General features: G+C 44.0%; 1 protein-coding gene across 2 annotated transcripts in view; it reads left to right on the top strand.

Annotated features, from left to right (window-relative positions):
* Nucleotides 1-18436, top strand: part of itga9 (integrin, alpha 9) — a 499978-nt gene that overhangs the window by 415356 nt on the left and 66186 nt on the right. For both annotated transcript variants that reach the window (XM_070889429.1, XM_070889419.1), the window contains 2 exons: nt 6497-6605; nt 9792-9899. In XM_070889429.1, the coding sequence (XP_070745530.1) occupies nt 6497-6605; nt 9792-9899 (217 nt within the window). The remainder of the gene's footprint in view (nt 1-6496; nt 6606-9791; nt 9900-18436) is intronic.

Here is an 18436-nt window from a genome sequence, read left to right as displayed (position 1 = left end):
CTGCGCTCCTTGTGAGTGCAGGAGCACAGAATTAACCCTTGTCAATATCAATGTTTTTTTAAATGTTAAAATTTAAATTTACATTTTGCAATGAGACACATACTGGAGATTGCTGTGGGCGATTGACGGGAACCTCTACATGCACATTGCTTAGCAGTTGTTCTTGTAAAGCATTCTCTGCACTGTGTATGATAGTTATATTGACATGTGTGCACTGGCTCTTTTATTTGATGCTCAAATCCGTCTTGGGTGATGGCACGAAATGGGCGATAGCGAATCAGTGGGGAATTTTACAACCCTCCCCCCCCATAATACGTGGTGGACTGTGTTGTGTATGCAATAACTCAATAGACTGAATACTGTAAACTCCGAACAGGTACAAACCTGATTCTACTTTATTAGGGCCCAAATTGATTACATTACAAGATGACTAACCTTTTATACCTGGGCCGCGCACATGTCCGCACAGCCCAATGACCTCCGATGGTGGCGCCACCTGGTGGCTAGGAAACCCAAGCATACATACATGACAATATCCCCCTTTAAGATATTAGTAATGGTCTTTTTACAAATTGAGATGGTCCGGGGCTTTCTGCTCCCGAGTTGAACATCTCAGTTCAACTCCAGCCTTGGGCGAGCGTTCTGAGTCTGTTATGACTGGGGGCTGGGTAGCCGATCTGATGGGAGTGACAACGACCACGTCAGGAATTGAAAGTTCAGATTCATTGATGACAGTGGAGTCCTCTGATGACTGAGGGAAGGTTGGTTGATCACTGATTGTGTCTTCCTCAGACTGTTCCGGTTCATCTGTGTGCCGCAGCTTTATCTGATCGACATGTTTCCTGCATGTTTGCTCATTCTTGAGCTTAACGATAAACACTCTGTTACCCTCCTTGGCCGTAACAGTACCAGCGACCTATTTGGGACCTTGACCATAATTCAGTACATACGCAAGATCATTGATAGAAATGTCGCGTGACACAGTAGCGCGCTCATGATACCCTTGATGACTTTGACGTCTGTATTCGACACGATTACTTAAGTCAGGGTGGACAAGAGAGAGCCTGGTCTTGAGACCTCTCCATCAATAATTCAGCAGGGGAGACCCTGGTAAGCATATCAGGTCTTGTCCTGTAACTAAGCAATATGTGTGACAAGTGAGTTTGCAGTGAACCTTGAGTTACACGTTTCATACTCTGCTTGATGGTTTGGACTGTACATTCTGCTTGTCCATTTGATGCGGGTTTGAATGGTGCTGACCTCACATAAGAACATAAGAACATAAGAATTAGGAACAGGAGTAGGCCATCTAGCCCCTCGAGCCTGCTCCGCCATTCAATAAGATCATGGCTGATCTGGTCGTGGACTCAGCTCCACTTACCCGTCCTCTCCCCGTAACCCTTAATTCCCTTATTGGTTAAAAATCTATCTATCTTTGACTTGAAAACATTCAATGAGCCAACCTCAACTGCTTCCCTGGGCAGAGAATTCCACAGATTCACAACCGTCTGGGAGAAGAAATTCTTTCTCAACTCGGTTTTAAATTGGCTCCTCCGTATTTTGAGGCTGTGCCCCCTAGTTCTAGTCTCCCCCACCAATGGAAACAACCTCTCTGCCTCTATCTTGTCTATCCCTTTCATGATTTTAAATGTTTCTATAAGATCACCCCTCATCCTTCTGAACTCCAAGGAGTAAAGACCCAGTCTACTCAATCTATCATCATAAGGTAACCCCCTCATTTCTCGAATCAGCCTAGTGAATCGTCTCTGTACCCCTTCCAAAGCTAGTATATCCTTCCCTAAGTAAGGTGACCAAAACTGTACGCAGTACTCCAGGTGCGGCCTTACCAATACCTTATACAGTTGCAGCAACACCTCCCTGCTTTTGTACTCCATCCCTTTCGCAATGAAGGCCAACATTCCATTTGCCTTCCTGATTACCTGCTGCACCTGCAAACTAACCTTTTGGGATTCATGCACAAGGACCCCCAGGTCCCTCTGCACCGCAGCATGTTGTAATTTCTCCCCATCATGTTTGATACCATTGAGTTTCATGAACTTTTGAAACTCCATACTGGTGAAGCAAGATCCGTTGTCGCTTACAACGATGTCAGGCAGACCATGCGTAGTAAACATGACACGAGAGCTCTCAATGGTAGCTGTGGATGTGCTGGATGACATTATTGTCCACTCTATCCACTTGGAATAAGCATCCACCACAACTAAAAGGGGTATGGCGAGAAAGCAGGAATGGGGTACTAAAGTTGCATGTTCAGCCATGAACTCATCGAAGGGCCGAATGACTTACTCCTGCACCAATTTTCTATGTTTCTATGTTTCTATAAAACATCTTTCTCAGGAAGGGACCTGCAAAGCCGATGTGGATCCTGGACCATAGTTTAGATGGCCACGACCACAGACTCAGCAGCGATTCCGCTGGTACTTTACTTAGCTGCATGCACGTGCTGCACTGATGCACACATGATTCCAGATCAGAGTCAATTCCAGGCCACCATACATGAGAACTGGCAATGGCTTTCATCATGACAATACCGGGATGCGTGCTATGTAGATCATGCACAAATTTCTCTCTGCCTTTCTTGGGCGTAACAACACGATTACCCCACAGTATACAATCTGATTGAATGGATAGTTTGGCTTTGTTACGGATGTAAAGTTTGGTCTCTTCACACATTTGCTTGGGTATGACAGACCAATCACCACTAAGGATACAACGTTTCACAACTGATAATATCGGGTCCTGGCTGATCCAGGTCTTAACTTGTTGAGCCGTGACAGGGGTTCCTTCACTTTCAAAAGCATCCATGACTAACAGTAGGTCTGCCGGTTGTGGGCAACGGCAGACGGCTCAATGCATCGGCACAATTCTCAGTGCCAGGTCTATGGCGAATAACATAATCATAGGCAGATAATGTCAGCGCCCACCTCTGGATGCGGGACGATGCATTGGTATTGATAGCTTTGTTTTCCGAAAACAATGAAATGAGTGTCATGTGATCTGTTTCCAGTTCATTCCGAAGACCAAACAGGTACTAATGCATCTTTTTAACCCCATACATACAGGCTACTGCTTCTTTCTCTACCATGCTGTAGGTTCTTTCTGCCTTTGACAAACTTTTTGAAGCATATGCAACAGGTTGTAATTTGCCCGACTCATTAGCTTGTTGGAGCACGCAACCAACTCCATATAACAAAGCATCACAGGCCAATACTAGACGCTTACACAGATCATAATGTACCAGCAGCTTGTTAGAGCAAAGCAGAGTAGTAGATTTCTCAAAAGCTCTATCTTGAGACACACCCCAAAGCCAGTTGTCGCCTTTTCTTAGCAGCATGTGCAGTGGCTCTAATAAGGTGCTCAATCCAAGTAGGAAATTACCGAAGTAGTTGAGTAGACCAAGGAACGAATGCAGCTCTGTCACATTCTGAGACCATTTTTGATGGCCTTGGTTTTCGAATCCGTAGGCCTGATGCCGTCAGCAGCAATTTTCCTCCCCAAGAATTTGACTTCCGGTGCCATGAAGACGCACTTCGAACGTTTCAGTCTGAGTCCCACTTTGTCCAGACGATGTAGAATCTCTTCCAGGTTGTTCAGATGTTCAGCGGAGTCATGACCTGTGACCAGTATGTCATCTTGGAACACAACGGTTCTGGGGACTGACTTCAGTAGACTCTCCATGTTCCTCTGAAATATGGCTGCAGCCGAGCGAACTCCAAAAGGTCACCTGTTGTAGATAAACAGTCCTTTATGAGTGTTGCTGCACGTAAGTTTCTTCGACGTGTCAACAAGCTCCTGTGTCATGTAGGCTGACGTCAGATCCAGTTTTGTGAACAACTTCCCCCCAGCTAGCATTGCAAACAGGTCATCAGCCTTCGGTAATGGGTATTGAAAACACCCTCTTGGAAATGAAAATTAGGTGGTTTTTATAGTGGGCGATGATCTGCCCTGCCAGTTTACTGCCCAGGTGCTGAAAATAAAAATCACCCCCTCTGTCTCTAGCCTCCTGTGCTTCCCACCCTCTCTCTGTCCCCTCCCGCCCCCCCATCGGTGGCTGAACCGTCAGCACCTAGGCGCCGCTCTCTGGAACTCACCCTGATTCTCTCTCCCAAGACTTTAATCATCCCTTCGAAACACTCTCTCCTGGTTCAGTGTTTTGTTGCTCTCACTGCTACTATGCAAAGTATCTTGGAACATTTTGTAAATTATAGGTACTATGTGTTATATATGTAAACTTATATTTACTCTGTACAGCCACCAGAGGGCTCATCCACTGGAGTCCCAAGGGATCCCATAATCCTTTGGGAGCACAGGTATTTAAGGAGGTCTCACAGGTTGGAGAGACACTCTGGAGACCTACAATAAAAGACTAAGGTCTTACTTTACTTTGAGCTCACAGTGTTCAGTCTGACTCTTTCTCCATACATAACACTATGTAAATGTTGTGACAAAGAAACATAGAAAATAGGTGCAGGATTAGGCCATTCGGCCCTTCGAGCCTGCACCGCCATTCAATGAGTTCATGGCTGAACATGCAACTTCAGTACTCCATTCCTGCTTTCTCGCCATACCCCTTGATCCCCCTAGTAGTAAGGACTACATCTAACTCCTTTTTGAATATATTTAGTGAATTGGCCTCAACAACTTTCTGTGGTAGAGAATTCCACAGGTTCACCACTCTCTGGGTGAAGAAGTTTCTCCTCATCTCGGTCCTAAATGGCTTACCCCTTATCCTTAGACTGTGACCCCTGGTTCTGGACTTCCCCAACATCGGGAACATTCTTCCTGCATCTAACCTGTCTAAACCTATCAGAATTTTAAACGTTTCTATGAGATCCTCTCTCATTCTTCTGAACTCCAGTGAATACAAGCCCAGTTGATCCAATCTTTCTTGATAGATCAGTCCCGCCATCCTGGGAATCAGTCTGGTGAACCTTCGCTGCACTCCCTCAATTGCAAGAATGTCCTTCCTCAAGTTAGGAGACCAAAACTATACACAATACTCCAGGTGTTGCCTCACCAAGGCCCTGTACAACTGTAGTAACACCTCCCTACCCCTGTACTCAAATTCCCTCGCTATGAAGGCCAACATGCCATTTACTTTCTTAACCGCCTGCTGTACCTGCATGCCAACCTTCAATGACTGATGTACCATGACGCACACGTCTCATTGCACCTCCCCTTTTCCTAATCTGACACCATTCAGATATAGTCTGTCTCTCTGTTTTTACCACCAAAGTGGATAATCTCACATTTATCCACATTATACTTCATCTGCCATGCATTTTCCCACTCACCTAACCTATCCAAGTCACTCTGCAGCCTCATAGCATCCTCCTCGCAGCTCACACGGCCACCCAACTTAGTGTCATCCGCAAATTTGGAGATACTACATTTAATCCCCTTGTCTAAATCATTAATGTACAATGTAAACAGCTGGGGCCCCAGCACAGAACCTTGCGGTACCCCACTAGTCACTGCCTGCCATTCTGAAAAGTACCCATTTGCTTCCTGTCTGCCAACCAGTTCTCAATCCACGTCAGCACACTACCCCCAATCCCATGTGCTTTAACTTTTCACATTAATCTCTTGTGTGGGACCTTGTCGAAAGCCTTATGAAAGTCCAAATACACCACATCAACTGGTTCCCCCTTGTCCACTCTACTGGAAACATCCTCAAAAAATTCCAGAAGATTTGTCAAGCATGATTTCCCTTTCACAAATCCATGCTGACTTGGACCTATCATGTCACCTCTTTCCAAATGCGCTGCTATGACATCCTTAATAATTGATTCCATCATTTTACCCATTACTGATGTCAGGCTGACCGGTCTATAATTCCCTGTTTTCTCTCCCTCCTTTTTTAAAAAGTGGGGTTACATTGGCTACCCTCCACTCCATAGGAACTGATCCAGAGTCAATGGAATGTTGGAAAATGACTGTCAATGCATCCACTATTTCCAAGGCCACTTCCTTAAGTACCCTGGAATGCAGACCATCAGGCCCTGGGGATTTATCGGCCTTTAATCCCATCAATTTCCCCAACACAATTTCCTGACTAATAAGGATTTCCCTCAGTTCCTCCTTCTTACTAGACCCTCTGACCCCTTTTATATCCGTCTTAATTCACTACATATATAAAATATATATATTAAATATACACACTTTTACATTTGTTCTATCATCTACATAAATAAAGGTAAAAATGACAATCTGATATTATTTATTAATAAATTCTTTCAGTTAAACTGAAGTCCAAAACATTGCTTCTGAGAGAGTTGCAAATTTAAGTTTCAATTGTTTTGAGATCCAATCTAGCATTTATTCAGTTCTGCAGAAAGGTAAGAGTAATTCTCTCCGCCAGTAAAACAATTAAATGCTGATACTGTGTATATTCATGATGCTCAGCACTGCTGGGTTTCGGTGCTGCCTCTTCTCCCTGTCCATGCTGTTAACTCTTAATTTCTCTTTAAAATAGGTCGATTTCTCCAGCCTCCTTTATTTATGGTGATTCAGTGGATGCATCAAAGTTTATTCAACTCGAAGACATGGCCTGCCTCTTTCAACCTTTCAACTTGACATTTCAGGTGCCATTTTTGAGCCAGTATTCATTTGTTAGTAATTTGGTTAAAGGCGCCTGCCTCTCAGTTGTGCACTAGTTCCATCAAAATATCCTTTCAGTCTATGCAACCTTAACCAGTTACAAAAATTGTGTGGGGCACTGTGGCTTCCGTGCTTGAATTCTGGATATTTGGTCCCATTGCGCCAGGAGTGTGAATTTGTAAAATCTATCCTTACGGGGATGATCTCGTGCTTCCGATAGTGAGCTGCACTCACAGGCATCCCCAGCATCCCCTACTCATGTTAGAATATACCCAAGAAAACAAAGAGGAGAACAACATCTACTAACTGCTTTCACTAACTACAGCATCCTTCTGTGCTGTATACTTCTATGATTCTAACTTATAAGGTTTCGAAATAGCAGCTCTAAAACCATGACCTGTACACGCTTGCCACCTACTTAATGTGTACCATGTACTGGTCTGTAACAATCTGGATAATCTATTTATAGAACAGTTCCAGACTGTGAACCCAATATACTCAGTACACTGAGGACTAAGGGTAATATTATTTCAATTATAGCACACAATGTATAATGTATCTTTGATCCATAAACAAACACAGGGTTGTGTGGTCCTGACTTAGGTGCATTCGCTGCAGTTTGTTCTGATTGACTAACAAGGACTCAGTTTTCTCTGAGCCTTGCCAAGCCTTGAACATTCAGAGATTTCAGCATTATTTTAACTAAACTCAGTCCCTTTCTGTAGCCCTGGGATGGTGTAAATTCTTGGCAGGGGACATATTGCTTTATTCTACAAGCATTCCTTCCGACATAAACAGCCCCTTTGGGAAAATGCATTTCGTGCTTGAGAACATATCCCAACCGAACTCTCGCCTGCTCGGCCCCCGTGATAGCTTTTATTTCTCTCATTCTGATCATGCTCCTTCCCATAATGGGGAAGGTATGACAGCAGGGAAGGAGTCAGAGCCCCGCATCATCCTGGACCTGGAATTTGTACAAGTCTCTGTATCCCCGCAAATGACATGAACATTTTCCTGAGGTTTTACTTCGCACTGGTGCTATTTTTAAAATCTGCCATTGTAGAATACTTGAAGCCGCACGCTTGTGCGCTTAATTGTTTAATGGCAACAATATAAAGTTGTCAAGTTTTGCCTTGTGAACTGAGGCATATTCGAAGCTCAACACGTGAGCGGATGGCACCTATTTTCCTCTGTGTCTACTTTTAGTTTTGCTAAAGTGTTCAGGGTTCCACCCCACTGGATTCATGTGGCGTGAACAATTTATGAGGCCAAGTCAAGGGAGCATAACAAACCATTTTAAATGTGTTTGTCCTAACGAGACCATTAAAGGCCTTTCAATAACCAGCAGTTTAAAAGTTTATTTCGATGAACTTCCAGCCGGGATTTTCAGTTGACATTATGGGCCAGAAATCCCGGCCTCCTGGGTCCGTGCGGACCCATGTCTACGGACCCGGGAAGGCATCACAAAAGCCGGTTTTCAGTGCACAATGCGCATGCGCTGAAAACCGACTTTTCCGATCTGTCAAACTGGACAAATCTTCCATATCTCGGGAGCGAGGACATTTGCAGGGGCAAGATTGCGGTATTTACCCATATCTTGCCCAGCAAATGACCTCAAAACTCTTGCGCCTGATAAAAGCAGGAGCATAGTCTACTTTTACAGGCGTAAGAGTTTTAAAATACACAAAAACATTTTAAAATAAAATTATAAAAACACATTTTATTGTTAAAAACCCTCTCCACTATGGTAAGTTTATTTTAAACCATAATTAAAAAAACTTTTTAAAAAATCAGAAAAACATGTATTTTTAAATACATAAATAACTTTAATTTAAATTAATAAAAATATGTTGTATATTTTTTCTATTTTTTATTACTGGTTTTGTGTGTTTTGGGGGCTGTTTCTCATTCATAATAATGGAAACTCCAACTTACGGAGTTCTCACTATTATGAATGAGAATATACGTTACCTGATTGGCTGCCCAGAGCCATGTGACTCCAGCTCCAAGCGCTGCGATGCACAGTCAGAAGAGGCCTCAGGACCGGGAACCCGCGTGAGTGCCGCAGGATAAGGTAAGTGTGCATTTTAAAAAAATTTTTTACCCGATCGGCGGGAAGCAGCTGACCGGGATTTCTGAACCAATATTAAGAACACAAGAAATAGGAGCAGGAGTAGGCCATATGGCCCCTCGACTCTGCTCCACCATTCAATACAATCATGGCTGATCTGATCATGGACTCAGCTCCACTTCCCCACCCGCTCCCCATAATCCCTTACCCCTTATTGGTTAAGAAACTGTCTATCTGTGTCTTAAATTTATTCAACGTCCCAGCTTCCACAGCTCTCTGAGGCAGCGAATTCCACAGATTTACAACCCTCTGAGAGAAGAAGTTCCTCCTCATCTCAATTTTAAATGGGCAGCCCCTTATTCTAAGATTATGCCCCCTAGTTCTAGTCTCCCCTATCAGTGGAAACATCCTCTCTGCATCCACCTTGTCAAGCCCCCTCATAATCTTATACATTTATTAAAATGCTTCGGCTAATACTGGTCAGAAAGCTTAACCTGCCTTTGTCAGGACTCTTTCTAAAGTGGGACTAAGGTGGACATGTGCTACAACTTGTGACATGAGCAGCATTACTCAGCAACAAATCAATCAAATTGTGATTAAGTGTTTATTTAGCTTATCCATAATTAGAATTGAGGGGAAGTTGCCATTAAGTCTGACTTCGCCACTGCTTTACACTGTCTTTGTTCCTCTTTTAGAGTTTTCAACTTGTTGACTATATAGAGGGTAAACAATTACATCTTAAAACATAAACCATCTGTTTAAAGGCTATTCTGGGAGCCATGCAGAAGGATGTCACAGTGAGATAAATAAGGGCACATAATCATGCTGGTGCTCCCAGCAGTAAGCAATGTTTATGGGGCACATCTCCGGAAATTATGCCTGCACAGCATGTGATTTCCATTCATTAAGAAGGAGCTTGGGATTGCAGAATCATCCCATGTTCTTTTATAGAGTTCTGTATTAAAAAGAGAGCCATAAACGATGCATGTTGTGTCACTAGACCAGAGAGTGTTATAGTGAGGAGTGGAGCTATTGCTAATGCTTGAACCAAACAGGGTTAACAACAGCTTTTTTTTTTCTGTTTATTTTTGAATTAAAGGTTATAAACATGGGCCCAAGCAGTGCACCAGAACTTGCTGTGCAAATTATGATTCCTAGCAGGCTTTTTACGAATGGAGCTGACCTCTTTCTTGTCCAGGAGACCGTGGTAAGTACACAGGGCTGTCGATAATTACTGCAGTCTCCTGCTACCTTTGAGAAAATTGCTTGTATCAGTTTTGAAACTTGGTTGTTAGGTGTAGACAGTACCATGTCCTAAACTATGCAGTGATTGCAGAGAGTTAATGTCGCACTTTATAGATCACTTGGGTGAAGTTAATTTTTTCTACATATGCAGATTTCCTAGGCCTGAATTATGCTCAGTTTTCTTTCCTGCCCATTTGCGTTTGTAAGTGATTGGTGCTGAATACAATGAGGCATTACATCAGGACTAAGGATTCTTTGGCAATAATAGAATAAAGAACTAGTTAACGGACTATTTTGTGACTGTACTCTTTGACTCGATCCAATGTGATTTCTGAAAACTGTACAGCGTCCCTTTCACAATACTTGTATAAACAAGTGTGGAAAAGCTGTTTTGCCTGTTAAAATCTGCTGCTTCCAACAAGCCTTGTGCCATTCATGCTATTAATGGGGATACAATTTGTCTTCAATACTCCTAGCGCACAGCTTTGTGCACGGGGAACACATACTGGGAATTCAGGAACCTGCTTAGTACAGGGGACCACGATTGACTGGGTTGCGAGCAATGTTCCCTGTAATCATTTTTGAAGCAATAAAGGGGCCATGAGGGCCATTCAAAATACTGCACATGCGCGTTTTTTGCATTGAAAGACCGGCTGCTCGGCGTCCCTGGAGAATCGCGCGGCCACACAGCTTAGAAGGGAGATTGGTAGCGAGTCAGACATACGCCTGAATTCCCAGTCAGCACTGCTGGTATGTGAAGCTCTGTGCCAAGAGAAATAAAGACAGCAATTTACCGGACATTCTCTAACCACCTGACACTGGTGAATAACCAGAGCGAAAAGGTCCAGGACGGTAAAACTAAGCTAGTTCTCCCTATTGCCAAAGGTAATCGAGTAAAAGTTCAGAGCAAGCCTGATGAATTGTATTCCACAGATGATGCTTGCTCCTATGGTCCCAACAGGATGAGAGTCTAATTGAACTATGATGTTTTGTTCATCTCAATCTGTAGTTATCTTTAAAACCATTAATTGCATTCTTAATCAGATATATGTCCTGTTTTGAGGAGTTCTTTCACATAGCATTAGCTACTTTGATTGAAGTGTGTTACCTGTATCCAGTTTTCTGTGAAAAGAACTTCAGTGTCTTAGTTCGCCTTCCCAATCTTGTACTTGTGTCCTCTAGTTCTGAGCTCATGGCCCAGCTGAAGTAATTTGCTTGTATCCACATTATCCACCATGGCTTTCAGTATTTTGAAAAACTGGATCATAGCTCTTCTCAGTCTTTTGCCCAATGAACGCAATAAAGAATCTTTCACACTCTGCGACTACTACATTACTTTTGAATTGTAGTCGCTGTTGTTATGAAGGGAAATATGGCATCCAGTTAAAAACGAGCAGATTTCTGTCGGCTTCTTCTCCTAACTTAGAATTTTATATCCCAGATGCATGCTTGTTGCTGTTCTCTGAACTCTCTCCAATGCATCAATATAACTTTGATGGTAAGATGATCATTGCCTTATGTTTTATGATGTGCTTTGCGCTCTTTGATAGCTATCTCTCGCTACCTACCAAAGTGCTTTAATTAATGTGAAGTTTATTATTGTAAAGTTCTCAGTGGTGAATTTCAGCATGGATCCTCCTGCTCATCTGCAGCTGCAAACTCCCTGGAAAAATGGCGTAAACACTGATCACAGTATTTTACTGGGGTGTCTGTGGCTCTTTTGTCAAAGTTATGGTGGACGAGCGGAAGAATCTCGGCGGAGATTAAACCCCTGATCTTACTCTCTGGTTAAGGGAAGGTGGCTGACTCAATCATGCAAATTTGTATAAAATGAGTTGTGTGAAGTACACATCTAAAACCCTTTTCACAGTTGGTATATACAATCTAATCATGATCACAGCTCCTGGTCACATACCAAAACGGAGGCAGAGTGAAGGGAACTACAGTTAATGGTCAACCACTTGAGTTGTGCAAGGTCATTGTGGACATGCTCCTTAATTCCCTGTCAAACAAAATATTTATTATTTAATGACAGTTTCAGCTCTTGTTTCTAACATTAATGGTTTAATGGATACTTTCTTTATAAAGACATCAGAAAGACAATGATGAAGCGAAGAAATCAGCTTAATTTCGATGGCAAGTGAACTAATCAGTCATTCAGTCCCAAACATATCTACTTTCCTCTGATATGTACAATGTTTATTTATTCTACTCTTCCCTCGCCCTCACGTATTCCTTCTCCAACAAGACTGCAATCGGATAGGGCACAGATGTTCCCCAGTGGCTAACACCAGTGATATTGTTTAATACTTTTCTAATAGCAAGGAAGCTTTCTGTGCGTCAATAGCAGGTCGCTCCTACGTGGAAAAAATTAAATTTTTATTGTCTCTTGAGAATATTGAGTGGAACCATTGGTGTACATGCTGCATCAGTGTTTTGTGCCATTCCAAATAGTGCAGCAGCATTAGAGTATTTCAGCTCATTAACAGTAGTGCTGTACTTCAGTGTGTGCATTTTATTTGCTCAGGTTCTACATTGCTGGAATTAGTTACATGCCAGAAGATCACTGGACCTGCTTTACACATTTGACAGTCCTTTCCCTTTTTATAGATACTATATTATATTCCCAAATTATTCATTTTTAAATCTGTTTTATTTAGCGTGTTATCATTTAAGTAAAAGATAAGGGAACAAAAGTGGGTAGTGAGCTGTAACAATAGTAATGTATAGCAGGGTAAAGTCAAGCCCACTAGGCATACTTAATTCTTTCCTGCCCAAGTATTCCACAGCTCTTACATAGGAACAGGAGTACAGCACACAGCCCCTCGAACTTGTTCCGCCATTCAGTTAGATCATTGCTGATCTGTACCTCAACTACATTAACCACTTTTGTTCCATATCCCTTAATATCCTTACCTACTAAAAATCTGTTGATCACAGTTAAAAGCTTCAAGTGGCCCAGCATTTGGGGGAGAGAATTCCAGATTTATTTCCACTTCAACACAGTAATACCACCTTCAGCTACCTTGGACTTTGCAATAGAAAAAAACATTTTGCATTTATATAACACAAGGAAGATCTTATTGAGTAGCTAAGCCTGAGTGAGGGCTGGGTGGGCAGATTGAAGAGAAGAGATGGGATTGGCAGCCATGGTGAAGGAAGGTCACAGGACAGAGTAGAGGACATGGGAGGAGGAAGAGGCAGCAGAAGCAGCAGCGTGGATAGCCCCAATCTTTGAGATAAAAAAGTTCATAAGCACTTGGGATTGAAGGGGGGGATTGGAGCGTGGGTCAGAGAGACAGTCCAGGATGGTGCTGGAGTAGTAGGGGGTGTCACAGATAGATGGTGTCACAGATAGAAGTATTGCTTCAGATGGTCAACTCGGTCTGATGAAGGATACCCATGCTAGTTCTGTACCAGGTATCCTCCAATCTGCAACTTGAGGGTTTAGAGGTAGGAAATGTACTAGAAAACTGTAAGTGTGGGAGACTGTGAATTACTTATATGGTCAAAGGCAGTACCAAGGGAGTTGTTGAGCAGGTTGACAAAGGCAGCTATATCCTGACCAGTAAAGAGCCAGAGGAGAAAATATGGGAGTTTGAAAGTGTCCTTGTGAGGGAACCAGAGGGAAGATTGTTTTTCCCTGGGACAGGGGTTAAGGTGGGCAGGAAGATATAGATGGTGACGGAGATAAGAAAGTGTTTGTAGACAGCTTTGTCAGTGATTAAAACCTTGGAGGTGGCAAGGCTTCACGTGATGGCAAGGTCCAGGCATGGCTATGCATCCAAAAGTTGGTATCGTACTGGCCTAAGAAAGATTGCCTTTGCTACTTTTGAGATTATTCCACCCCAACTTAAAACAATTAAAAGGCAAGATGTGACCTTTAATACCATATTATATCATACATCATATCACCAAACACATCATAATGCCATGTACAGTCCCTGTAAGACACTTTATCAACTGAATTATAATGTACAGATTACTGTTTAAATGTTGAGCTGCCTGTTACTCAAAGTGGCCGCACGGTACAGCTGCACTTCGTTTGGGTGAGTCATGGCCTCATATTGAACCATAGAAATTACAGCACAGGAGGAGGCCCTGCAGACTATTGAGTAGAGTTGGTGCTTTCTGTCTAACCAGCACTATCTACGCTCTTCCCATTTCCCTGCCTTTCCCCCTACTATTTACTTTTATTCCCTTTCAAATACTCATTGTTATGGTAATTTGATAAGCCCTATCATTGAGAGAAAGAGAGAGACAGTACTTCTCTCAGGAGCAGGGAAGGCTGCACAAACTTGCCGGGCCTTCAAAAGCACTGGAAGCTGGTGACTGGGTTTAGCAGCACACCTGTGATCCAGGTATGCTCTTGATTAAATCAACTCTTAATTAAGCCAAACACAGAGCTCCTTTGCTTCAGTTTGTTTCTTGGCACTTACCAACAACTCTTTTAGGGAGTACAAACAAACATTAGATCAAGTGCCTCCCGATCTGGGGGACACTCCAGACACTTATACCTGCCCTCTTTTTTTGGGGGCACTTACCAACAGACAAGCCACTGAGCATCCAGCTGACATGAGCTCTGCACTTCATTAACCACTTAACTCGCGTTTTACTGAACAAAAGGAAGTTCCGTGCAATTAGCAGAGTAAAATCTGTAACAAGTGATTTAAGCGTTAAGTGCTTTCATGTTTTATTCTAAGTAGAAGAGGTGCAGTTGACATATCAACATTATTCTGCCACACAGGATGATAAGGACATGAATTCACTCCCACCATTCCCCATAAGACAAATTTCCAGTCTCAGCCAGCACATAAAGTTTTGATGCAGGTTGGATGCCAAATACTTTCCAGCTCGGAGAGAGAGAAGCAAACCACTGGCCCACTTCTGACGACCTCCTGGTGGCTGGCTGTAGAACAGCATTGAAAGAGAGCTGGGAACTCAGACAGGAGAGTGACACTGAGCGGGAGGGGACCCAAGGAGAGGAGAAAAATACATTTAACATGGAGTCTCAAACAAAGAAATCATTCTTATGGTGCAATTTGTGTTCTGTTTGACAGGCTAAAAGTAGAGCATGTCCTTTGGGTGCTCTCGGTTTGATGAGTTGATTCAGTCAGTTTCATTGAAAGGTTTTGTTTGCTGACTAATCAGGCAAGAGGTTTGCGTGAAAGAGAATTAAATGCAAACATGTTATTTACAGTTGGTTCCAATTAATCTACATAATTTTGCCATGAATAATTCTGTCTGGCACTAAAGTTACAAGATGATGGAAAAAAACTGATAAATAAAATATATCTGGATAAATAAACCAAACTTGGAGCTGTGACAGGGGTTGGCTGAGCCCAGCACTCCGTATTGTCTCCCAAGAGGCTCATTTCACAGTACAGCAAGAGAAGGTGAAGCACAATACAGGCACACACATCTGCCTGTCAGAGGGGCTGAAGTAGGCTCGCAGTGTGATAACCTACTCATTATTAATCAGTTGGCCTGTCGAGGATGTCTTGTAAATCTGTGCTGAGGAAGTCGCAGCAAACCATTGTAAGCTTGCCAGATGTTGGCTGTGAAGGCCAGTAACACTGGCCCCCATAGGGGTCTGCATGTCGGAAGCTGCACCTACAGGAAGCCATTCCATGGAACTCCCAGAGCGGTAAACTAGTATATTTATTGTGTAAAATGTTCAGATGGTGGTTGAGGCCTCCTGTACCAGTGACATTTTAAAGCTTGAGATATGAAAATACATTTAATTTAGTACTACAGAGAAAATTGTTCACCCCCTCCTTTTCTTCCATTTCCCTATCATCTCCTGTAGGGGTGACTCAGGCTCGGCTATGGTTCCATGTTTGTCAGCACCCTCTGGTAATTTTCTCAGTGGCCATTCTTTGTGTATGGGCCCCGAGCCCAATCCTATCCTCACCCAATATCCACACATGCAGCTTCCAATGAGGTGGGGGCAAATGATAAATGGAGGAAAAGAAACCCTGGCTGAATTTTATTCCCCTCCTTAGTGTTATGTATGTAACTATGTAATACTTGCCACCAGAGGGCGTGACTGTTGGAATCCTAATGGTCACTTGCACACACATGCAGGGCCAGTATAAAAGGTTGGCTGCCATGTTGTTTAGGCACTCTGGAGTAATAAAGAAGACTATGGTCATACTAAGTTTAGCTCACAGTACTCAGCCTCGTGGAGTTCTTCTATACATAACAACTGGTGACGAGTAACAGAATACAAGCCTTCACGCAACCATGGCTGCCGTTCGAATATTAGAGAGATTCATAGAGGGTGATGATTGGGAAGCCTTTGTCGAGCGTCTAGACCAGTACTTCATGGCCAACGAGCTGGAAGGAGTCACTAATGTGGTCAAGCACAGGGCGGTTCTCCTCACCGTCTGCGGGCCGAAAATATATGGCCTCATCAAGAATCTGCTCGCACCGACAAAACCAACAGAGAAGACATATGAAGAGTTGTGAACGCTGGTTCAGGACCACCTCAAGCCGAAGGAGAGTATCCTCATGGCCAGGTATCGTTTCTACACGCACCATCGCTCCGGGGGCCAGGACGTGGCGGATTATGTCGCCGACCTGAGACACCTCGCGGGACCTTGCGATTTTGGAGCTACATTGGGGAAAATGCCGCAGGACTTTTTCATGCTGGGCATCAGCCATGAAAAGCTGCTGGCTGCCGAAATCCTAGACCTATCGCCCAGGCTGCATGGCCACGGACGATAACACCAAACAGATATCTTCTCAACATCGAAGCTCACCGGCAAGTACTGTGCATAAAATGACGTCGCTGGCAGGCCGACCTGCATATGGCAGGGCCTATACGTCTGCAAGACCTGTGATGACTCAAAGTCCGCCATCGAGGGTGAATGTGAATCCATTGGCACCATGTTGGCGCTGCGGGGATAATCATCGGGCCCATCAATGTCGATTCAAGCACTATGTGTGCAAAGGCTGCGCAACAATGGGGCACCTCCAGCGAATGTGCAAACGTACTGCGGCACACCACGTAGCAGAGGATGATCGATCCGACGCGGATCACGCAGCACAGGCAACTCAACCCGAGGAAGAAGTGTATGGGGTACATACCTTCACCACCAAGAGCCCTCCTATAATGCTGAAAGTCAAATTAAACGGAGTTCCAGTATCCATGGAGTTGGACACGGGTGCGAGTCAGTCAATAGTGAGCCAGAAGGCTTTCGCGAAACTGTTGGGCAATAAGGCACAAAGGCCCAAACTGAGCCCGATTAATGCAAAGCTGCGTACCTACACCAAAGAGCTCATACCAGTCATTGGAAGTGTGACAGTGAAGGCATCGTATGATGGAACTGTGCATGACCTATCATTATGGATTGTTCCAGGCAATGGCCCAATGCTGTTCGGCAGAAGCTGGCTAGAAAAGATTAGATGGAATTGGAACGACATCAAAGCACTATCTTCAGTGGATGACGCCTCGTGTGCTCAAGTGCTGAGCAAGTCTCCCTCGCTATTCGAACCAGGCACCGGCAACTTCACAGGCACCAAGGTACAGATCCATCTGGGCCCCAATGCACGGCCTGTCCATCACAAGGCTCGGGCGGTTCCGTACATGATGAGGGAGAAAGTCGAGATCGAACTGGACAGACTCCAACGTGAAGGGATCATATCGCCAGTCGAGTTCAACGAGTGGGCCAGTCCAATTGTTCCGGTGTTGAAAAGCGATGGCACAGTCAGAATCTGCGGAGACTACAAGGTAACGATTAACCGAGTCTCACTACAGGACCAGTACCCGCTGCCCAAGGTGGATGACCTGTTCGCAACATTAGCGGGGGAAAGTCGTTCACCAAGTTGGACCTGACCTCCGCCTCCATGACACAGGAGCTGGCTGAATCTTCAAAAAGACTGACGTGCATCAACACACACAAAGGGCTATTTATATACCATAGGTGCCCTTTCGGGATTCGCTCGGCTGCAGCCATTTTCCAGCGAAACATGGAGAGTTTGCTGAAATCTATTCCGCGCACCGGTGTGTTTCAAGACAACATCCTGATCACCGGTCGTGACACCATCGAACACCTACACAACCTGGAAGAGGTTCTAAGTCGCCTAGACAGAGTGGGAGTCAGGCTGAAACGCTCCAAGTGTGTTTTCCTGGCGCCAGAAGTCAAATTTTGGGGGAGAAAGATTGTGGCAGACGGCATCAGACCCACGGACTCAAAGACAGAGACCATCAAGAATGCACCCAGACCACAGAATGTGACGGAGCTGCGTTCATTCCTGGGACTCTTCAACTATTTCGGTAACTTTCCACCTAGTTGAGCACGTTGTTAGAACCTTTGCACATGTTGCTACGTAAGGGTGACGATTGGGTTTGGGGCAAACCTCAAGACACAGCCTTTGAGAAGGCCAGGAACCTGCTATGTTCAAATAAGTTACTTGAACACTATGACCCATGTAAATGTTTGGTGCTAGCTTGTGACGCCTCATCGTACGGGGTCGACTGTGTGTTACAGCAAG

Source organism: Pristiophorus japonicus, chromosome 1 (assembly GCF_044704955.1).
Source record: "Pristiophorus japonicus isolate sPriJap1 chromosome 1, sPriJap1.hap1, whole genome shotgun sequence".
Taxonomy (NCBI): Eukaryota; Metazoa; Chordata; class Chondrichthyes; family Pristiophoridae; genus Pristiophorus; species Pristiophorus japonicus.
This window is presented reverse-complemented; position numbering and strand designations above follow the sequence as displayed.